General features: G+C 50.7%; 2 protein-coding genes across 15 annotated transcripts in view; both read left to right on the top strand.

The window, feature by feature from the left end:
* The window catches only part of SYNPO (synaptopodin), a 67,902-nt gene extending 64,339 nt beyond the window's left edge, over positions 1–3,563 (top strand). For all 5 annotated transcript variants that reach the window (XM_041748215.1, XM_041748217.1, XM_041748219.1 and 2 more), the window contains one exon: positions 759–3,563. In XM_041748215.1, the coding sequence (XP_041604149.1) occupies positions 759–1,442 (684 nt within the window). In that variant the 3' untranslated portion in view covers positions 1,443–3,563. The remainder of the gene's footprint in view (positions 1–758) is intronic.
* Positions 3,564–5,023: 1,460 nt separating this feature from the next.
* Positions 5,024–20,123, top strand: MYOZ3 (myozenin 3). Of its 10 annotated transcripts, none has more exons than XM_041750230.1 (8): positions 5,024–5,654; positions 6,331–6,465; positions 7,013–7,074; positions 12,559–12,713; positions 13,598–13,651; positions 13,770–13,905; positions 14,318–14,480; positions 18,373–20,123. In XM_041750230.1, the coding sequence occupies exons 2-8, from the start codon at positions 6,440–6,442 to the stop codon at positions 18,428–18,430; spliced, it is 654 nt and encodes a 217-aa protein (XP_041606164.1). In that variant the 5' UTR covers positions 5,024–5,654; positions 6,331–6,439; the 3' UTR covers positions 18,431–20,123. The 10 variants fall into 10 exon arrangements, with proteins under 10 accessions (XP_041606164.1, XP_041606163.1, XP_041606155.1 ...); XM_041750221.1 differs by having other exon boundaries at positions 5,026–5,654; positions 17,575–20,123; XM_041750223.1 differs by having other exon boundaries at positions 5,026–5,321; positions 17,575–20,123.
* Positions 20,124–21,637: the final 1,514 nt, after the last annotated feature.

The raw sequence follows: 21,637 nt of genomic DNA on the forward strand, positions 1-21,637 counted from the left end.
TGTGTGTCTCATGAATAAATTTAAAAACATTTTTTTAAAGATGTTATTTATTTATTCATGAGAGACAGACACACAGAGAGAAGCAGAGATACAGGCAGAGGGAGGAGCAGGCTCCATGCAGGGGGCCTGATGCAGGACTCGATCCCCGGACTCCAGGATCGTGCCCTGGGCCAAAGGCAGACGCTAAACCGCTGAGCCACCCAGGGATCCCCTAAAAATTTTAACATAGATAATACATCCATATGTATAAAAAAACGTAAACTAATATAAAAAGTAGTACCTTAGAGCTTTATTTCCACTCCTGTGACTGCCTACTTTGCCCTGTTTGCCCCATTTCCTTTTTTAAAATAGTTTTAGCTCTTATTTTTTGCCCCATTTCCTAACAGCGTCCCACTTTGCCTAGTTTCATGTGTCGCCTTCCAGTATTTCTTTAAGGTCACTAACATCTACTGAGCATTACTCTCCCCCGGGGACTCTTCCAGTCCCGTGATATTCTTTTACATGAGTTATCTCATTCAGCCCTCACAACAGCCCCGTGGAGTAGGTGCTGATAGCACGGCCCCATCGTGCAGGGGACGAACTGAAGCCCCGAGGTGCCCCAGTTGGTGCATAAGCACACGGGTCCGGCTCCAGAGCGAGCGTCCCTAACCGCTCCCACCTGCGTCCCGGGGCAGGCGCACGCCCCCGCCCCCCCCGCCCCGGTCCCGACCTGGACGACCCGGCACTAACGCGGCCCGCCCTCTCTGCTCTCTCCCCAGGACCGCCGCGAGAGCCTGCCCACCTCCCCGCCCTGGACGCCCGGCGCCTCCCGGCCCCCCAGCAGCCTGGACGGCTGGGTGAGCCCGGGGCCGTGGGAGCCGGGCCAGGGCGGCAGCAGGAGCAGCCCCCCGCCGCCCCCGCCCCCGCCCCCGCCCCCGCCCAGGTCCCCCTCGTGGAGCGAGCGCTCGCCGTCCCCGCTGCGCCCCGAGGCCGAGGCGCGGCCCCCCAGCCGCCAGCTGCAGGCGCTCCTGGCGCGGAACATCATCAACGCGGCCCGGCGCAAGAGCGCCTCCCCGCGGCCGCCGGGCGCCGACAGCCTGCGGCCCTTCTCGCCGCCCGCGCCCCCGCCGCCCCCGCCCCCGCCGCGCCCGCGCTCGCCGCAGCCCGCCCGGCCCGGCCCCGCCGCCGCCCCCGGCCCCGCCGCCGCGTTCTCCCCGATTCCGCGGAGCCCGCTGTCGGCCCGGCCCTCGCCCTGCGCCAGCCCCCGGAGCCCGCTGCCCGCGCCGCCCCGGCCCTTCCCCTACCGCCGCTCGCCCACGGACTCCGACGTGTCCCTCGACTCCGAGGACTCCGGGGCTAAGTCGCCCGGGATCCTCGGCTACAACATCTGCCCCCGCGGCTGGACCGGCAGTGTGAGGCTCAAGCGCGGCAGCCTCCCCGCCGAGGCCCCCTGCACCACCTAAAGCCGCCCCCGCCCCCGCCCCCGCCCCCGCCCCCGCCCCATCCCCACCCGGGAGCGCTGAGCCGGAGGGAGAGGCCAGGGGCTTGGTGGATCCCAGCACCTCGTCCCGGGGTGCAGTGGAGATGGGGGGCCGGCCCCTTTGGACGAGGGGTCAGGCGAGGAGCGCCCCGGGCTTGGGGCTGGGGTAGTGCCCCAAGCTTGGGGCCGCGCCCTGCGTCTATCATTCAGGCATTGGGTGACCCTGGGCAAGACCCTGCCTCTTCTCACCTTCAGCTTTCCCATCTGTTTAATGGGACTCTGGCCACGGCGATCTTCACAGGTCTAAATTCTCCCTCCCCTCCCATCAATACACGTGCACACGCACAGGCCTGCCTTGGAGGAGTTGGGGTGTTGTGTACACGGACCCCTAGAGTCACTGCAGTTCAGGGTCCCAGACTCCTCCCTCCCTCCCTGGCTCTGCTCTCTGGAGTCTGGCAGATGAGGGGTATGTTCAGAAGATCCTAGGCCTGAGTTCCCTGTCCAGGCTCTGGCTTGAGCATCGCCTCCCTGGCACCCAGTCTCAGGCAGAAGCAGCTGTTTTCCACCCCTTCCCAGACAAGCTCTATTTTTACCACCGTGACCTTTAGAGAGATCTCCCAGGCCAGCTCAAGGTGCCCTGCTGGTCCCTCCGGGACAAGAGGTGGAAAGATTCCTCCTCCCAGATCTCTCGTGTTTTTCCCACCCCAGGTCAGACTATCAGGGCATCTTATCTGCTGCCAGAGAGGACAGCTGGAAGGTGACGACGCCTGTCCCCAGCCCCAGGACGTGGGCCTCCAGGAATGCTATGGGTGCCTCCAACACATCTATATTTTCTGGGCCCTTTCATGGCAGGTGCCAGGCTCAAAGCTGAGCTGGGGAGAGAGTTGCTGATATGGAGCTATCTGCCATCCTGTGGCTTTACCTGATGGCCCCAAGTTTGAGGTTGCTTACTTAGAAAAGGGAAGGCAAGAGTTCCTTGTTATGAGAGGTATCCAAGCAGTAGCCAGGATGCACAGAGGAGATTCTAGTAGGAAAAGATTTGGCTCAGATGACCTCTGAGGGCATGCTGTTAGGAAGGGGGCAGATAGATGGTGGTGGAGGATTGGCTGGGCAGCATTCCAGGCAGAGGAGCATGGGTGGGTGAGTGAGAGGTTAGACTAGAGTCTGCCTGTGTTTCTGGTTCCTTAGGAAGTACCCCATGGTTCAGTGTTAGGCCCCAGTATCCATATGATGCCCAGATGAGTGGGCACTATTTTGCCCCATCCCTTTCCCATTACACTGTGGCCTAGCTAGTGCCTGGTACCCAGTGACCTTGAGGAGCCTGGCTGCAGGCCCTAGCCTGTTCCCTAGACCTGGGTGGTTCTCATTCCAATCCCCTGGAGAGGGACAAGGGAGGAATGTGGCTAAATTCTAGTTTCCAGAGTTGGCTGGTGGTGCCCTCTAGAGGTTCAGAATATCAACTTCAGAATACTGAGTGCAGAGGAAAGGTAGGGGTGGGGTACTAATAGGCTGAGGATCCAAGCAATGTAGGAAGAAGGATTCCAGGATGTTGCTAACAGTTGAGGGACTCAGTGTGGTCCAGGGTTAGGTGTAGACTTACCCACCCATCAGGTGATGTTAGACCTGGAACCCCTAGGGAAAGCTAGGGAAAGCTGGGGTCAGGGTGGGAGAGAGTTGGATGGGGATGCTTTGGAATTAAGGAGTAATCCCAGAGGGTGCCTAGGGTCTGAGGATTGGGAACACAAGGCCTGACAGTGGGAAGGTAAGCTCCTGCTTGGTCCAGGATGAGTGGCCACATGTACTAAAGTCCCCGTCTGCTTCAAGTTTCCTTATAGCTTGGGAGGCTGGGGCTTAGGGCCTCTTTCATAGAAGAGATGCTGTCAGGCCACTGGTCGAATCGGAGGCATAGAAAAAAAACTCTGCCTGCATTTCCCCAAAGAACCAGCAGGAGGCAGCCCTGGGAAGCTGCAGTTCCACTGGGCTGCTCTCCCTGTCACTGCCTTCTCCCCAGATCCTCTCCTCTAGCCCACTAGAGACTGCCTGTGTTCTGCCTCTTGCCTCCTGTAGAATTCATCTCCGGCCCTCAATAAATGCTTCTGCATCCTCTGGTCTCCAGCGTCATTTTCAGCTTCGTCTAAAGCCCCTCCCGTCCCGTCCCCCCATGGAACAGTCCGAGGGACTCAGTGGGGATGAGAATGTTTGACACAGGAGGGATGGGGGCTTGGGGAGCAGCAACCATGGAGAGAGATGCGGAGCAATGGAAAACACAGAGGAGGTCCCAGGGTTGAAGTCCTGATCCTGTCATCTATGAGGCTGGGTGACCCTGCGTAAGGCCACTCCTTATCCAGCCTCAGCGTCCCTATCTGTGCAGAGCGAGCTGGGCTAGCTGATGTTTCGGGGTGGTATTTCCCAGGTCCTCACAACAAGATGCCATCACTGGAGCTGGGTCAGAGGCCAGGGCAGGTTCCTCATGGCAGGTTAGGGCTCTGTGCAGTAGAAGCCCCTACAAGAGGTCTCATCTGAGTCCAGATAACCCTAGTGAGCTTGGGACCCAGACTGTCAGAAGTGCTCCTCACCTGATGGGGGTGTCCTTCGTCCAGAAAAGGGCATTGTGGCCTCACTCCAAGGAGAAGCCAAGCCTGCCCTGGGAACATCCCTCATCCCTCTAAAAGCTCAGGCCCAGTAGAGACTGGGAGCAGGAGTCTAAGTGGCAGGACATAGAGTTCCTGGAGTCCACAGAGCCCAGGCTTCCTCCTAAGAGCATGTCAAATACCCCCTCGGACAGTCTGTCCCTGGCACACGGGTACAGGTGCTGCCGGCCCCACCCTCCCCCAGGTGACCCAATCTTTACCTTCAGCCAGCACCCCTCCTGAGCACAGTATCCCCCACTCCTGACACCTCAAATCGGGTTCATCCCAAACTGAGCTGAGAAGCCGCCCCCACCCCAATCTGTTCCCCTTTTACCTTCCTCAGCCTCTCAAGCCAGAGTGGCCTTTCCCTCACTCCCCACATCCAATCTCTGAGCACAACCATGTGACTCCCCAGCTACCCCTCAGGTCCTTCCAGTCTCCATGGCCTCTGCCCCAGTGCAGCCTCCCCATCCTCACCTGACCACAGGATGATCTTCCTGCCTCCAGTCTGCCCCCCTCTAACTCATATGCCACCTGGCAGCCGGAGATATATTTGGAAAATGCCCATCTGACCACTCCATTCCACCGCTTTAAACTCCTAAGCACACTTTCCTTTTGAAAAGCCTGCTGTGATCTGGCCCACCTGTCCCGCCTCATCTCTCAGCTCTGTGGGCAGTTCTGGCTCTGCTCGCGGACCCCCTGACATTGTTACACACCACGAGGCCTCTGTTTGCGGTGCCTGTGCCCCACTGCCCACTGAACTCCCACTAGCCTTCTAGGCCCAGATCAAATGTCTCCTCTGGGACTCTCCTTCCCCACCCCCTCTCCCCAGGCAATGCCGGTGGCACCCTCCCCCGGGTACTCCCAGAGCACTTCCCATCATGCATCGCAAAGGCTTATTTACGGGTCTGACTTGGGCCTGACTGAGCTCCTTGAGGACAGAGCCCTGCCTTATTTATCTTCCATAGAGAGACACTCAGTGTGAGAAGGTGGAGGGAGGTGGGGAGGGAGGGAGCAGAAGGAAGAAAGGCAGGAAACAAAAGAGAAAAGAAGAAATGAACAAGTCAAGCAAGGACATCAGGGGAAAACTCATTCATTCACGCATGCATGCATCCATCCATTCATTCAACAAATATCTATTGAATTCCTATCAGGCCCCATTCTAGGCACTAAGGATACAATCAGGAAGCTCAAGTGACTGGCAACTGACTCAGCATTTCCAGGTGACTCTGGTGTGTGCGTATGTATGTGTGTGTGTACATGTGTGTGCAAGCCCTTCTGTCTGCAAGGGCCTGCTGCCGGGGCACCTGTCTCCCCTGGGGCCTGGTGCTTTTAGCATCTGTCCCTGGATCCTGTTGCAGCCTGAAATAAGGCTGTGAGCCACGACGAGGCAGGAACGATTCTTGATTCTCTGAGGCCGGAGTTGGCTGCAAGGGCACACCGTGCTCAGACTGGGCCCAGGACCACTAGCACCTTCAGGACTACTCGGCTCTCAGCTTCCTGACAGAGGTGTTAATCTTGAGGGTCTGACATTCCCTCCTGCACGCTGTGGTCCCATCACTCAGGTACCAGGATCCTAGGGGAGCTCGAGGAGCTATGGGGCCTGGGCAGAGGACATGAGCCGACTGCCAGAGCCCCAGCCTCCAAGCAGAGGAAGGGCTCTGTGGAGGGTCTGGGGAGCATGGGGTCTCCAGGAAGGGAGGGGTGGGATTCTAAGCTCTACGTCACTCTAGAGTGATTAAGTGGGGAGGGGTGGCTGGGACTCAAGGTGGGCATAGGTAATGGCTTTGTGCAGGACTTCAAGATCTTTGGGCTGTGGAGGGAAGCAGGGCCCCTGTCTGCAGGTGAGAGTCCTTGGCAATGTCTGCGTGTGTGTCAGGGGAGTGTTTATCAAGAAACAGACCTGTGCACTGTGGGCTCCTGAGTGGTCACAGTCGGAGCACTCTCCGTCGATTTGTAGCCCTAAATGCAGGCAGACACACTCAGGTCAGCTACGGTCTGTGGGGTGGGGGATTGTGGGTGCCCTGAAGCCCATCTGTGGATCCCACGATCTGGCCCAACCGCCTTATATTAGAGAGGCACATAAGAGGAATTGAGGCCCAAAGCTGAAGAGCCACTTGCTCACAGTTACAGAGGAAGTCAGGGACTTGGATTAGAGTCCAGGCTGCTGCCCTGGAGCCATGTGTGAGTGTGGGGTGTAGCTGGAAGCAGACTTGTTTTTTGTTTTTGTTTTTTCTATAGGAAGGAATGTAGAAAGACCTGGAAGCAACACACAGGAGTAGGCTGGCAGGACTGCCTTCTCTCCTGGGGGCAAGTTAGGGAATCTGGACTTGGAGCCTACAGGAATTCCATGGGTCTCTGGACCGCACTTTGCTTGTAAATCTTCTCCAAGATTGCTGGAAAGTGCCATGAGGTGCCAATGGGGAGTGCAGGGGATGGAGGAGGAGGTAGAGAAGGGTTGAGGGAGAAGAGAGCACCCTGTATGTCCATTGAAAGCTGGAGCATAGGGAAGGAGGTGATGGGTCTCTCAGCTTCCATGGACCAGCCTTGCAGACCCCAGTGTAGCCCCAGCCTAACAACCCATCCATACCCCCCTCTCCTTGACTTAAACTTTCAACCTCTTTCAGCTGCTGATTAGAGCTCATCTGCCTCAGCGGATGACAGTTGCCTGAGGCCCCCACCTCCCCTATCCCTCATGTCCCAGAGATTATCCCCTGAAGAAAGAGGCCTCCGTGTGGCCTCCAGCACCTCCCTTGCCTCCCCTGGACCTCTGTATCCTCCCTGTCCAGCTCTGATAGCCCTTCCTTAAGAATAGGGTGGGCCAAGGCAGTTCAGGGCTGAGGCTGGGTGGACCAGGGCCTGGGAGGACATGTGGGGAGGGAAGAAGGGGGCAGGCCAATATGCAGGCATCTCTCCTCCACAGGATGATCCCTAAGGAGCAGAAGGGGTCAGTGATGGCTACCATGGGGGACCTCACTGGACCAGGTAAGGTGGACTCAGCTCCTGTGTGTTCCTCAGACTCATCCTTTTCTGATCCTAAAGTGCAGCCACTTGGGCCTGTTGGCTTGAGGCCTGGACAAACAGGTGTGAGTTCCAAGCCAGCCCTGAGGGAGTGCCTGTGGAATCTGCCACTTGGGTTGGGAAGCTTCCCGAAGCATTGGGAGGGGCCTTGCCCTGATGTCCACACCCCGGGAGGCTGGGATTGAATGCCTTAGACTGGGCCCTGGGCCTAAGACCTTACCTCCACTCCAGATTAAGCACTGAGGGGTCTGGTCCCAGTTCCAGCCCTAACTGTGGCCCCCGAGCTCCCCACATACTGTCGGTCTCACCAGGCCCCCGTGGCAAGAGACAATGGTCAGGGGAGAGTGGGGCAGGCTGGAAGAGTAGGCTCCCCAGTGTGGCTCAGATTTTCACTTAAAAGTAGGCTCACCCAATGAATAAATCATCTAAGATACATGTTTATCACCATATAAGTGATAAACTCTCGGCACAATTTTGGAGTCTGTTAATTTGGCCTATTTCAGATCATTTCAAGTATTTTAAAAACAAATTCCACTAAGTCGGGCTCTCATCCTGTAGTGTGAATGCTAGTGAGTGATGCTGTTGGTTAAAAATGCAGATTCCCAGCATCTACCCCCAAGGATTCCGATTCAGTGGAGCTGGGGAAGGGGCCAGCTCCCTGGCCTAAGGGTACTTAGACAAGTACCCACGTGATTCTGGTACACATGGACAGTGACCTGAGCACCAACAAACCCTCATATAAGGATACCACTGAGGTTTTGCCCCTGCAGCTTCTAAGAAGCTCCACATTTAAGACAGCCTTTTGTATGACTTTATAGGTGAGTGGTCCTAATCTATTTTGTGTGTTCTTGCCTCCTTTTGTGAGCATTAAATTTCTTTTTTTTTTTTTAATTTCATTATTTTGGGCTCTAAAATATGCCAACTCTGTGAAGTATTGATGCTCTAGCTAGAAGAGCCAGGCAATGCATTCTCTTTTCCCTTGGCTAAGTAATTAATTAATGATAGTCCCCTAAACATGGACACATCTCATTTATGCAAGACTGGAAATTTATAAATTATTGGCCGTTGCTGGGGTATTAACTCAAGACAATTTTGAAACTGAAGAAAAGTAAAAAGAAAAAAAATCTCATGGTCTTACCATTAAAAGACAACCACTGTCAGGCGTTAACAATACAAACACCATTATTGTGTACTTACTCTGTGTCAGATTCTGGGATTAAGAGCTTCCATGCTTTATGCTGTATACCCCTCATAACAACTCTCTAAGTTAGATACTGTTGCCCCCATTTTGCCGATGAGAAAGCTGAGGGACCGGGGAGCTCGGTGGTCACATACCTAGTAGTTGGTAGAGCTGAGATGGGACTCCAGATCTCTTTGTCTTCCGAGCTGCTTCTATACTACATGGTTGTACAAATAATACATCCCTTTTATAAGACATTCAGTCAAAACAGACATGAATGACTTTGAAAGTGAAAGTTCCTCATAATGGGACCATCTGGAGATAACTACTGTTCACATATTTGAGTAAATCCATCTTCTGTTCGTATATAAACATATTTATATAAACGCATATACAAGTGGGTTAAGTAGTATACGCTGTGTTTTTCAGCTTACTTGTTTTTTTTTTCACTTAGCAGCATACCACAGACTTCTTTCTAGCTTGGTATGATTGATTTTTCCACCCCCTCCCTCACTCCCCCAGCATACATTAAGTATATTGATACACACACACCCTACTGGTGGTCATGAAGGCTCATCTCAGGCTGGACTCTCAGGGGCAGAGCTGAGGATTCTCTGGTCCGGGTTCAGTGGAACCCCGTGGGGGCTCCAGGTCACGAATGGCTCCACAGAACTCATCTCATCTTCAGGAAGTGGGCTGGGTGCTTCTGCTCAGCCGGGTAGTGCTCTGCAGAAGGGGGCAGGTGTGACCCTGAGCCACTGGTGAAGGGCATCTGGACAGCACCCCACCACTCTGATGCCTGCTTTTCACAATCTGAAACCTCACTGCAATCAACATCCTTGTATGTCTATCCTCAGGCATGTTTATTCAACTTTTCTCCCTAGGAATGAATGCCTAGAAATGGAACTGTTTCATCAAATAGATTTTATCTGTGACTTTTTTTTTTAATATCGAGCTCGATTCTTCTGATAGTATTTGATAATATGATGCCAGGGGACTTTTTATTATGTATTTAGATATAAATAGTCTTTCATGCTTTTAAGTATGCAGTACTTTTTCTTGTTAAAAAATAGTGCAATTTCCAGCCTTCCTCTTCCTACTTCTTATAGTTACTACTAATATTCGGCATATCTTTTTGCAGATTTTTCAATGTGTACATAAATATATAGTACTTATTCTTTTAAATAAATGAGTGGGATCTTAGAATGCAGATTCTTCTGAAACTTACTTTTCCCCCCTCTTAACCGACGTTGGATCTCTTTCTGTTCCTAACATGTAGGAGGTCCTCTCTCCATATTTGCTGAAAGAATAAAAAAACCCCACCAGCCCCCCTTTTTTTAAAAGACTGTTTGGATTCCATTGGATGTGATGAATCACAGCACCTGCAGGGCCTCTGATGCTGCCTGGCAGCCCCACCCCATCCATCTCTCCGTCCCCTGTCCTGTACTACTCGCTTAGACGATCTTGGCAACCTCTGTACCCAAACTCCCAATGCCTCCTCCCTGGTCCTCCTTCTCAGCTGCTGACCTTGCTTCCTATTGCACTGAGAAGAATGAAGTAACCAAAAGAGCACCTCTGCAAGCTCCCTCCTCCACATCTGGCTTGAGCTTGCATCTGTGTCCACATTCTCAGTTTTCCTTCCCCATGTGGTGGGTGACCTCTCCCTGTCCGTGTCTGAAGTCAGCCCTTCCAGCTGAGCTGGGGACACCCCCCCCCCTCCCCTCCCCTCCCCTCCTCTCCTTTCCCGTCCCCTCCCCTCTCCCCTACTCAAGGACATTCTTCCAGTTGGTCTGCCTTCTATCTATTTATTGCTTTGTCAAAATTTCCCATCAGCTAAAAAAACATGCTTTTATGTCTCTTAAAAACAAACAAACAAACAACTTCTTGATTCTACTGCTGCCTCTGGTCCTGTAGAGCACAACTCCTCAAAGCTGTGGTCTATACTTTCTCACCTCCTCTCTCTCTGTAACATTTTATTAAGCTCATTTCCAAACACACAAAAATAGAGAGTGCAAATCCCCATGGCCCTCCTTTCATTCGTGGAGTCCAAAGCAAAATCCAAAGAGCACATCATTTCATCCCCTCAATACTTCAGGATGCACCAAAAATAATAAAGAGGACATTTCCTTACATGCCACAAAGATGTTAGCACACTGAACAAAATTAGCAACTTTGATTTAATACTACCTAATAACCAGTCCCACAGTTAACTTTTTCCAATTTTCTAGTTTGTTTTAATGAGGATCCAAAGAAAGACCACTGTTTATTTGGTGGCCACATATCTTAAATCTCCTTTAATCTATAACCCCCACTCCTATCCCACCCTGTCTTTTTTTCCAGGTCATTCACTCCTTTAAAGAACCCAGGCCAGCTGCCCTATAAAACATCTCACATCCTAGATTTTGTTCACTGCTTCCTTGTGGTGTGGTTAAAATACTCCTCTATCTTAACACTTTCCAATAAGGTTGGAAATACACCCAAATACTCCATAGAAACTACTTTTGTGAAGATGACCAATAACAACCCCATGACACTAAAGAGGATGGTCAATTTTCGGCTCTGTGATCACTCCATCTTCCTGGAAATGCTTTATCACTTGGTTTCCAGGGCACCACCCTCTGGGTTTCCTCCAGCCTCACTGGGCACCCCTTTCTAGCTCCATGGCTGGTTCTTTACCTCTTTAGTCTGGATGCTGGAGGCCCAGGGCTCAGGCTTCTGATCTCTTCATCTACCTGGTGATCTCATCCAGCCTCCTGGCTCTAAACACCATTTATAGAGCTGGAACTCGAACCTCCATATATCCGATTTTAGAGATGGACAACTCTGGCCATACTGTCCATATGTATCCTTTTCCTACCAGTGTCCTCACCCCTCTGCCACTCCTTTCCTACCAAAGCCTTCCTGTGGTGGGAAGTGCAGAAAAGTGTGTGTTTTGCCAGCGGGGGAAACAGAAAGGATAGGGATGGGTTCCAGAACTGTTAAGGACAGCCATCTTCCCTGGAAACCCTCTACATGGCTATCACAGTGAGTCCTAACTCTGAGAAAAAGAAGAAATGTAATGGACTTCATCAAACAACAACAAATAGCATTTGTAAGCTCACGATACCCCAATTTTTACTTTCAGGTCAGTTTCTCCCGTGAGCCCTAGACTCACGTACCTGGTTCCCTCCTTGGCTTCTTCACTTGGACATCTGCAAGGCATTTCAAAATTTATATGCCCATTCTGCAGGCAATTAGAGGAATTGGAATATGGATTAGGCATTGTATAAAACAAAAATATGTCCACTTGCACAGGCAGAGACCTTTAATTGATAAATCAAGTTACAAAGCATGTGTAACTATGACTTCATTTTAGCTGAAAATTCATATGTGAATATATAGTATTTTTTTTAAAAAAGATGCATTTATTTTAGAGAGAGAGAGTATGTGAGAAGGGTAGGGGGAGAGGGTTAGGGAGAGGGAGAGAATCCTCAAGCAGATTCTCTGCTGAGCGTGAAGCCTAGGGGGGGCTCATTCTGAGGACTGTGAGATCATGATCTGAGCTGAAATCAGTGGTCAGACACTTAACTGACTGAGCCACCCAAGTGCCCCTCCTAAATGAATACACAGTCTTTGAAAAAGATCTGAACGGATATGTACTTAAGTGTTAAGAGTGGCAACCTCTGGGAGATAGAAATGGTATTTTTCTCTTTTTCCCTTATATCTGTATTTTCTAACTTCCTTCAATGCACATATATGCTATTTTTATGATAACAAAAGGCTATTTTAAAATTGAAAGAACATGTGTCTAACACTGAAGTCCTGATCTCTCCCCATCTCATCCTCCTCTTGCCCTCCCCATCTCAGTGAGTGGCCGCTCCAAGGATGGAGCGGCTCAGGCCAGAAACCTCCCCTCCTCCCTTGGCATAGCTCAGATGCATGGCTTACTATCAGAAAATTATCTAGAATCTGTCCATTTCTTGCGACTCCCACCACGATGGGCAAAGAACTGCAGAGGAATAAACACAAATGGCCAAAGAACATCTGAAATGGAGTTCAATTTCACTGAGTGTCAAACAAATGCAAATGAGACTCTGAGGTGTCATTTCTGCCCACCAGGTAGGCAAAGATTCCACAGAATGGTGACACCCAGTGTCAGCAAATGTGGGGAGAAAGCGGCGTTCTCACACACACTGGAGAGTGCTCGGACAAGGTTGCCTCAGAGGCTGGCAGCCCCGAGTGCCCTGACAGGGTTTGGTGGTAGGCCTCACTCTGGGCTCTCTCGGCAGTCCCTTTGCTGGACCTGGGCAAGAAGCTGAGTGTGCCCCAGGACTTGATGATGGAGGAGCTCTCTCTACGCAACAACAGAGGTTCCCTCCTCTTCCAGAAGAGACAGCGCCGGGTGCAGAGATTCACCTTTGAGTTTGCAGCCAGCCCGAAAGCGGTGAGTTAGCTCCCACTGTGCTTACAGGGGAATTGGCCCAGGGAGGGCCAGCAGTTAGCCTCAACTGAGCCAGTTGAGGACCTCTGGCCCCTGGGCTGTCCCTCCAGCTCCAGCTGGAAAGGCTGTGATGTTCCCATCAGATTGAGCCCTTGACTTGCTGAGTGATCCCAGAAAAGTGTGCTCTTTAGGCATCTCTCCCCAGATACAAAGCATAAAGTGGAATGGGCAGGGCAAGCTGTGGGGTGAAGGGATTCTGGCTCCTACAAAAAGTGCTCTGGGCTGCATTTGCAGTGAGCAGGATTTAGATTAGACTTGAGCTCAGCCTAAGGGAGAAAACACAGAACTCTTTCTCTTCTTGCTCCTAAAAGAAGGACAAGGCCAGAAAATAGTCTGCTGGTAGAGACAAGAATGGTTTATCCTCAGGCTTGAAAAACTCAGCAGGAATGAACTCAGGGCCACTCCACTCATACTCCACTCAACGCCTGGACTAAACAGGCGGCAGATGAGAGGGGGTGGTGTGGTAGGATGCAGAATAGTAAAGATGACAAAACACCTACTCTGCTAGCCAAGCACTTCACATCTATCGTCTTATTTAATGCTCATAGAGCCCTGTAAATTAGATATGATCATCACTCCTCCCATTTTATAGATAGAGGAACTGAGTGAGACTCAGGAAGGTTATCTGCCCAAGGTCAATAATAGAAACTAACATACCAAGAGTATTTCTCTGTCCCAGGCACTGGGATTAGCACCCTTTGCTATTCATTCATCCCCCCAGTATCCCCAGGATGTGGGCACTAAGACTATGTACTCCCCATTTTTGGTGGAGGGAGAATCCTGGCCCCTTGCCCCAGAGCCTCCCTGTGATCTGTTTGCCCCCACAGATTGCAGATGGAAGCACCAAGGGGAAGGTGCTGGGAACAGCAGAGTTGGGGACGGTGAGTGTGCAGGGAGCTCCCCCCACCCCCACACGCAGGAGGGGAAGCAAGGGGATGGGGCCAGGCAGCTCCTCCAGTGAGGCAGTCCCAGCCTCTGAGCACCCATTACTGTGCCCAGGTTGCCAATGGCCCTGAGGGGCAGAACTTCCACTCTGAGCTCCACATCTTCCCAGCTTCATCCCGGGGCCCTGAGGACGCCCAGTCCGCAGCCTTCCCTGCAGAGCGTGCCCGCAGCCCCAGCGCCCTGGCACCAGGTGAGTGCCTTCCTGGGTCCTGGGACCAGAGCAGGGAGTACCTACTGCCATTGGGCAGGAACCAGCACCCAGAAAGCGGCTAGTCCACCTCACCCAGCCCCCTGCACCCCTCCCTAGACCTAACACAAGCCCAGAGAGGTGCAGCAATGCACCCAAGGTCACACAGTGAGCCAGAGTCTGTGCCCCAACCGACTGGGGATTTCCAAGTCCAGTCCTCCTTGTTTCCAGGGATGGGAAAGGATCGGTTCCCTCTGCTGGGGCAACTTTGGTGTTCTATTCCTCCCCTACCCCCATCTCAGCTCTAGGCTTCCCTCCCCTAACCGTGTCTGTGGGGTGGACAGGGTGGGGGCCAAGGGAGAAAAGAGCCCAGGTGCCCGCCTGCCAGCTCCACATGCCCTGCTCCCATCTCCAGGCTACGCGGAGCCACTGAAGGGCGTCCCGCCAGAGAAGTTCAACCACACGGCCATCCCCAAGGGCTACCGCTGTCCTTGGCAGGAGTTCATCAGCTACCGGGACTACCAGAGCGAGGGCAGAAGTCACACCCCTAGCCTTGCTGAGTACCGAAATTTCAACAAGTAAGGCCAGGGGGAGGGGGGTGCAGCTTGGGGAGAGACTGCTAGGGTGTGCAGGTGTGCAGGTGCCAGTCACAACACAGCAGTGGCTGCGCTTCCTGAGCCCGTTGACGTGCCAAGCTCCCTCTGAACACTTACACGTTGCTTGAGCTCCTGCTAGAACTCAATAGCACTCTTGCCTCAGCACATAGGAGGTGCTCAATAAATGTACAGGGAATGAGTGAGTGAACGTGCCACACACATCTTGTTGGTTTCGCCACCCAGCAGAGCGGGGAGGTGCTGCAGTTTTTCTTATTGTGACTCACTCAGGAATAGCAGTAACCTGCCCAAAGTCATGAAGCAAGGAAGCAGTGGGACTGGGACCCTAACCTGTGTCTGCCTCCAGAGCCCAGTCTCTCATTCCTCCTCCCTGCCGTGTACCAGCTCTTTGATGCACATTCCTCCCTGGGTGGGGGGCCCGACCTCACTAGGCCTAGATCAGCTCAGCCTTTTCCTCACTTTCCTCAAAGGTCTTGAGGTGTATCAAAGTGGGGAGTGTCAGTGAAACACTGGACACCAGAGGTGAGAGCCACAGGGGACTGGCTTGTACTATTCAGAGCATGGGACCTTAGCGCGGGCTTACGTGCAGCCTCCTCGCCTTGCTGTTTGACCTTGGGCCAGTGACTCAATCAACCTCTCTGAGCCTCCATTTCCCCATCTGTAAAATGAGACTATTACAGTATCTACTTCATGAGATTGTTGTGAGGATGGCATGAGAAGCCGTAGGCAAAGTTTCTAGCAAGTAATAAGCTCAATACACAGTAGCTATTAGTATGAATATTAGTTACAGGCTGAAATAATGGTTGGAAAAGCTAATTGGATGGGACGCCTGGATGGCTCAGCAGTTGAGCATCTGCCTTCAGCTCAGGGTGTGATCCTGGGATCTGGGATCGAGTCCCACATCGGGCTCCTAGAAGGAAGGAGCTTCTCCCTCTGCCTGTGTCTCTGCCTCTCATGAATAAATAAATAAAATCTTAAAAAAAAAAAAAAAAAAAAAGGAAAAGCTAACTGGGAGCACTGGAGAGGGATAAACTTAGTGTTCCGGCCTAGGGGCTCAAAGACAAATCATAGGAGTCAAGATAGGAAGGAGCCTGGCACTGGAGGAAGACCTTGGGCTGGGGGAATGCATTTCAACTGCAACTGGCTTCCTCAGTCTGATGCTATCTCTGGAAAATGCTCCTCTGGCTTGGACTGCAGTAAGTGAAAAAGAGGAGGGTCCCCAAGAGCAGGACATGGTCCAACTCTTCTGGTACCTGCTCAGACCACATGCAGAGACTGTCTGACAACTTGAGGGTGATCAGCCTTGCGAAGAGACTGCTCAGAAGGGAGGTGACCTCCCTCAAACAGCTGATAGCCAGGGAGGGCCCAGATGGGAAGAACTGTGCCCAACAGACACCGTGTGAGCCACGAGCCATTGGCAGGCATTCTGGGGTTTCCGCCAGGCGAGACTGTGTTCTCTCTCCTCCTGGGGGCCCTCAGCCCCCGCCTGCCCAGCTATTTAAAACCCTCAGCAGACATTCAGTCCAGGGCGCTGGCTTCCAGGCTGGCCAACTCGAGTCGTAGCCCCATCTATCTCAGGCCGCAGCTAGGACGGGCGGAAGCACATTCCCGTCAGCAGGAGAGCCTTAGGGGGCCGTGAGCCCAGGGCCCAGAAGAGCCCACTGAAGCTGACGGGAGGCAACAGCGGTGTTAGTGGCCAAGCTGTGCTAAGGATCCAGGGCTCTGGGCTTCCAGTCAAGGGCTGGATTGTGAAGCCTGTGCAGCTTGGAAACTGCCCAGCCTGTTCCCGCAGGGCCTGGCTGTTGCCGCCACAGCCGGGGTGGTCTGGGCAGAACCTCTGTCCTGGCTGGAGTCCAGGCCCTGGCCCAAGGTCTGTCTTTCTGCCCCAGGGGAGAAAGCACTCCCCCATTCTCATTGCTCCCAGGCTTCGAGGAAAACACTACATGAGCAATACTTTTTAAGTCTTCTTAAGATGAAAACACAGTTTAAAAATAACATTTTCTTAAAACACACACACACAAGCAACTACAAATAAAGAGAGGGCCCCTATTCACCAGTCTCCATTTTAGTTCCCTTCCCAAAGGTGACACAGTGGTCGGGTAGGTATATTTTCAGATCATTTTCTCCCAGCAGCTTCATTCCTATAGTGGATGACATTGTTTTACATGCATGTGTGTGTGTTTTAATCCTTTGTATCTCATTCTGTATCTTGCTTGCCTTTTTGACTCAGTATTATGCTTTTGAAATCTATCCTACTTAATATATACGGATCTTTTCATTCCTTTTAAGCTGCTCTATGGTATTCCACCTTGTGAATACACCACGTCTGTCTTGTCCATGGCTCTGCCAGTCGACATACAGGCCTTACTGGTTTGTCACCAGTCACTGCTCATACCTGTTTCTTTGTGTGTATGTGCATGTTCTTCTCTAAGCTGTATACTTATAGGTGCAGTTGTTGGTTGACAGAGTTTGCACATTTTTAGATTAAAAAGATCCTGCCAAGTTGTCCAAGGTAGCAGCACCTTCCAACCAGCAGTATCTGAGTGAAACTTTGCCCCATCATCTCACCAACTTTGCCCCATTTTCAAATTATTTCTTCTCACCAGTCTTATGGGTGAGAAATGGGGTGTAGTGTCTCTGTTATAACTTGCATTTCCTAATTCTTGGTGCTCCTTCTAACCCTCTCTTCCCTCTCTGGCCTGTGGGTATATTGTTCTAAGGGGAGATGAGCAGAGAAGGAAAAACCCCATTCCAGCTCTACTGTCTTCTGGAGCTTACTTAGGGGAAACCTAGAGTTTTGTTTGGTACAAGCCAATTTGAACTTTGAAAATTTCATTCCTATTCCCAAGCACCAAGCCACCCCTACTAGAGGCAGACTGGGGAATGGACAGAGCTGGGGAAACCTGTTAAGGATAATATAAGGCCTTACCATATAGGTGGGGAAACGGGCCCAGAGGGAGGCAGGGAGGGGGCCTCACATGGTGACCTATATGTCAGTGCTCTGCCATCCAGTGCTCTCCCACACAGCCCACCTGTCCTGCTGCTTTTCTCTCACCAGGACCCCAGTGCCCTTTGGAGGACCCTTAGTGGGGGAGACTGTTCCCAGGGCAGGCACCCCATTCGTCCCAGAGCTCATCAGTGGCTTGGAACTTCTTCGCCTCAGACCTAGCTTCAACAGAGTTGCCCAGGGCTGGGTCCGCAACCTTCCTGAGTCCGAGGAGCTGTAGCCCCAGCCTGAATATTCAATTCCCATCTTCATGTTTGGGAGACATCCTGGAGTCGACTTCTGGACAGCACTTCACAGTTTATGAAGGGTCTTCACACATAAAATCTTACTGCAAATGGCCTCAAAGGCCGCAAGGTTCAGTAGTCCCCAAACAGAGTGTGTTTCAACATTTCCTGGGGATGATGTTTTGCATACAGACTTCTGGCCTGCCCCAGATTTGCAGTATCCAAATCTCCTGAGTTGGGGGGACTTTCTATTAGTAACCAACACTCCCAGCTGATTCCAGTGAAACTTGTTCATGGTTCACATCTTTAGGAATCCAAGCTACCAGTGAATTCACATCCATGCCTCTACTCCCCACTCCCTGCTCTGGTACTCTACTAACACTCCCCTGACAGGGAGATCCCTAGCAGCCCATTTACCCAGTGGATAACTCTGACAATTAGAAAGTTTTTCCTTTTATTGAGAAGCAGTTAGTTAACCTTATTCATGCTCTAAACATTTGCTAAGTACCTACTGTGTGCTAGTTGCCCTGAGGTGAATAAGCCCAGGCCTGGCCTAGAGGAAGAGAATACAGTAGGAAAGACAGGTTTATAAAGCATAGGTAAATCCTGTTGATTTTCCCTACAGAATACTACCTGACATCAGAGGAAGCAAGCGTCATGAGTCAAGAGGAGTGGGTTCCTAACCCTGGTGGTGGGGATGGGTACAGGAGGGGAATTCCAGGAAGCCTCTCGGAGACTTTGGAGGTGGAGTGAGAGACATCAAGGGAAGAGAGAGTGACGGAGAGGACATTCCTGCTGAGTGCACCAGCATGTGCAAAGTGTGGAATTGTGAATAGGAGGAGGTGTGTTCTGGAGAAAGGAGGGGGCTGTGTTAGAGGGGTCAGTGAGGGCCAGCACGGAGTGGACTTTCCTGAGGAGATGGGGGCAGCTTTTAAGCTGGGAAGTGATGGGTCTTGCTATGTGGGGGCACAGATTGGAGAGGACTAAGGCCAGAAGTCAGGAAACCTGCAGGGAATAAGGTCTAGGCTAGGGCTAGGCTAGGGAGATGGCCATAGGGATGGAAAGAAGGGGCACCTTATTGGACAGGTGCAATGTGGGGCACCTATAAGGTCTCCTCCTGTCTTTTCTCCTTGCACTCACCATCTGGTGCAAGCCTGGGTAAATCTTGTCCTAGTCTTCACCAGGGCTAATTCAGGGCTGTATCCAGCTCCCTAGGAAAAGGAGAGAAAGGAATGCCTCTTAGTTCAACTGATGATGATGAAGACAGTGACAATGATCATGTTGGTGGCTGCTTTTTATTAGGTGCCTCAGTGATTGGGCTGGTAATAGATTCTCCACATATCCTATTTCTTATTTTCAGGACAATCCTGAGGGAAAGGTATTGTCCCATTTTACAGATATAGATATCCAGGCTTGAAAGAAGTGGCTTGTCCAGGGCCAGAGCCAAAACGGGAATGTCTAATTCTAGCAGCTGTCCCTTGTCACTGCACTGGGTGGCCAGGCCAATAGCCCCTCACTCTGGAATCATCTAAGTATGGTATCCTGCCTTAGGGCTTAGAGTGAAAAGTGCAGGTGGGGAAGTCAGACTGGATGGGATGGGTTCTAGCTGCTACTGCTAGCTGTGTGAACTTAAGCAAGTCATTTCTCCTGGGTAGGCCTCTGTCTCTCCACCTGTAAGATGAGGACAAGGCCAGAAGCCCCTAGAGTGGGCTGTTGTGGCACAGTGATGGATGCATACCTAAGAAGTCCTTGGTCATTATTAGATTTCCTGCAGCATCTGCTCTTGACCGGAAAAGACTTTCTTGTTCTTGAGAAGCTGGCTGCAAGATGTCATTAGGGTCTGTAAAGCTGAAGCCTGAAGGAAAGCCTCTGATTACTATAGGACTCCTTGTGGACATGGAATTATTCCCTTTCCCCCTGCCTCCCTCTGCCTCTTCCCTGCATTTCTTAGGGAGATGAGAAGGTGAGAGATCCAGCTAGTTCCCAGGGTACACGGGATAGTGGTTGCATTTTCCTTTTGTTCCAGACTTTCACTGCACCCCACACAGTCGTGAGGGGCCAGCAGCCTGTTAGAGTTGCCTGCCATTGATGTGTTGTCTTGAATTGGGGGGCTGCTGTTTAAAGCCATGTTTGCATGAGCTGAAAAACCAACCATTAAAGTGTCTGACACATAGAAGAGAGGATTTGCACTACCTTGGATTGACTCTGCTGTGTTCTGGAGGGTGAAGACCAACACCAGCTACAGGAGAGGAGAGCCTGCTGCACCCAAAAGCAAATCCTCATTCTTTCTTCTGACAATATGACTTTTGCTGATGTTGTTAAAAAAAAAAAAAAAAGGAATGCTTGTTATCTAAATAAATAAGTAAAATGTAAAAAGACTGGCCCACATAGCTCCTCCTATGCTCAAAGATAGACTTTCCCAGCCTCCTGCATTCTGCTTCATTTCCACATACTGGACGTAACCACTGGTAACAGTTTGGATCTTCTAGGATTCTAGAATTATTTGAATAGATAAATATGTATGTAGTGTAGTACAGATGCAAAGGTGCAAAAATATGTCTTTGTCTAATGGGATCATACCATATGTATTATTCTGTATTTTGCAACTTTATTTAACAGTAAGTAAAATTTGGATCCTGAAAGAGCAGGCCATTAACCTTTCATGTAATTTGTGGGCCTTGCAAGCCCTTCATATAAAATCATTTTCTTTGCTTGTTCATATCAAATTCTCTGCTTTTGCTTGTTCTGTTCCTTGAATAAATGAAATCATACAGTGATAAGGAAACGAAAAGGACAAAGAATAGCCAGGATGTTGGCAAAGCGGACATGAGCTATCCCAGCACTAAGCAGAGAGGAGCTGCAATTACATGTAACAGTGTGGGTGTGGCACAGAAACAAAATGGCAAGCAAAGGAAGGGATACAAACATGTATGTGTGTTGTTGCAAGAAAGTGTTAATATAAAAGGACTGGGTTAACTTTGTGAGGAAAGAAAGGCTGATGGTTGTGAAGGGATAAAATGCTTCTGGGGAAAGCTAGACAATTTCTGTGGCTGGATTTGGATGACTGTTACATAGGTGCTCACTTTAGAATATTTAACTTAGTGGTACATCTGTGTTTTATGCACTCTGTACATGTGTTATATTTTACCAAAACAGTCCCTCCTTTTAAAAAATGAATGGACAAATCAATAGTAGATCAGATGTACCTGATGAAAGAATTAGTGAACTACAAGTGCCCATAATGTTTCAAAGAGAGGTAAAGAGAATATGAGAGAGAAATTAAAAGACGTGGAAAATAAAATGAAAGTGTCTGACAATAGTGATAGAAATTCCAGAAGATGCTTTAAAATGACTGAGTTTTCTCTAGATTTAATGAAAGACATAAATTCACACAATCTTTACCCTGTCATGAGAAGGGATATTAAATCTACACTTAAGAACCACTATATCTAGATGCAGGTCATGATCCTGGGGTCCTGGGATCAAGCCCTCCATCAGGCTCCCTGCTCAGCAGGGAGCCTGCTTCTCTCTATCCCCTTCCCCACCTCCTCCTCATGCTAGTATACTCACCCTCTTTCTCTCTGTCTCTGTCTCTCAAATAAAGTTTAAAAAAAAAGAATCACTGTACTGAAATCGCAGAACTCCACAAAGTCACAGAAAAAATTCAAGAAAATTGATATTATCTACAAAGTATCCAATGAAAAAGCTGGATTACCTGCAAAAGAATGACATTTAAAATGACAGCAATAATAGAAAAATATCTTCAAGAAATGAGAACAAAATAAATTCAGTCTCAGACAAATAAGTAGTATGAGAATTTCCCACTAACCCCTGAAAGAACAAAAGAACATGCTAAAGGACCCAGAAAAAAAGTATTGGATCTAAGAAGC

This window comes from Vulpes lagopus, chromosome 3 (assembly GCF_018345385.1).
Source record: "Vulpes lagopus strain Blue_001 chromosome 3, ASM1834538v1, whole genome shotgun sequence".
Taxonomy (NCBI): Eukaryota; Metazoa; Chordata; class Mammalia; order Carnivora; family Canidae; genus Vulpes; species Vulpes lagopus.

Bases quoted from the DNA above. Each gene is read 5' to 3' on its own strand.
- MYOZ3 (XM_041750221.1), top strand. From the start codon at position 6,440: ATGGGTCTCTGGACCGCACTTTGCTT. The intron at 6,466-7,012 runs GTAAATCTTCTC...TCTCCTCCACAG, and splicing joins CTCTGGACCGCACTTTGCTT to GATGATCCCTAAGGAGCAGA. The intron at 12,714-13,597 runs GTGAGTTAGCTC...TTGCCCCCACAG, and splicing joins TTGCAGCCAGCCCGAAAGCG to ATTGCAGATGGAAGCACCAA.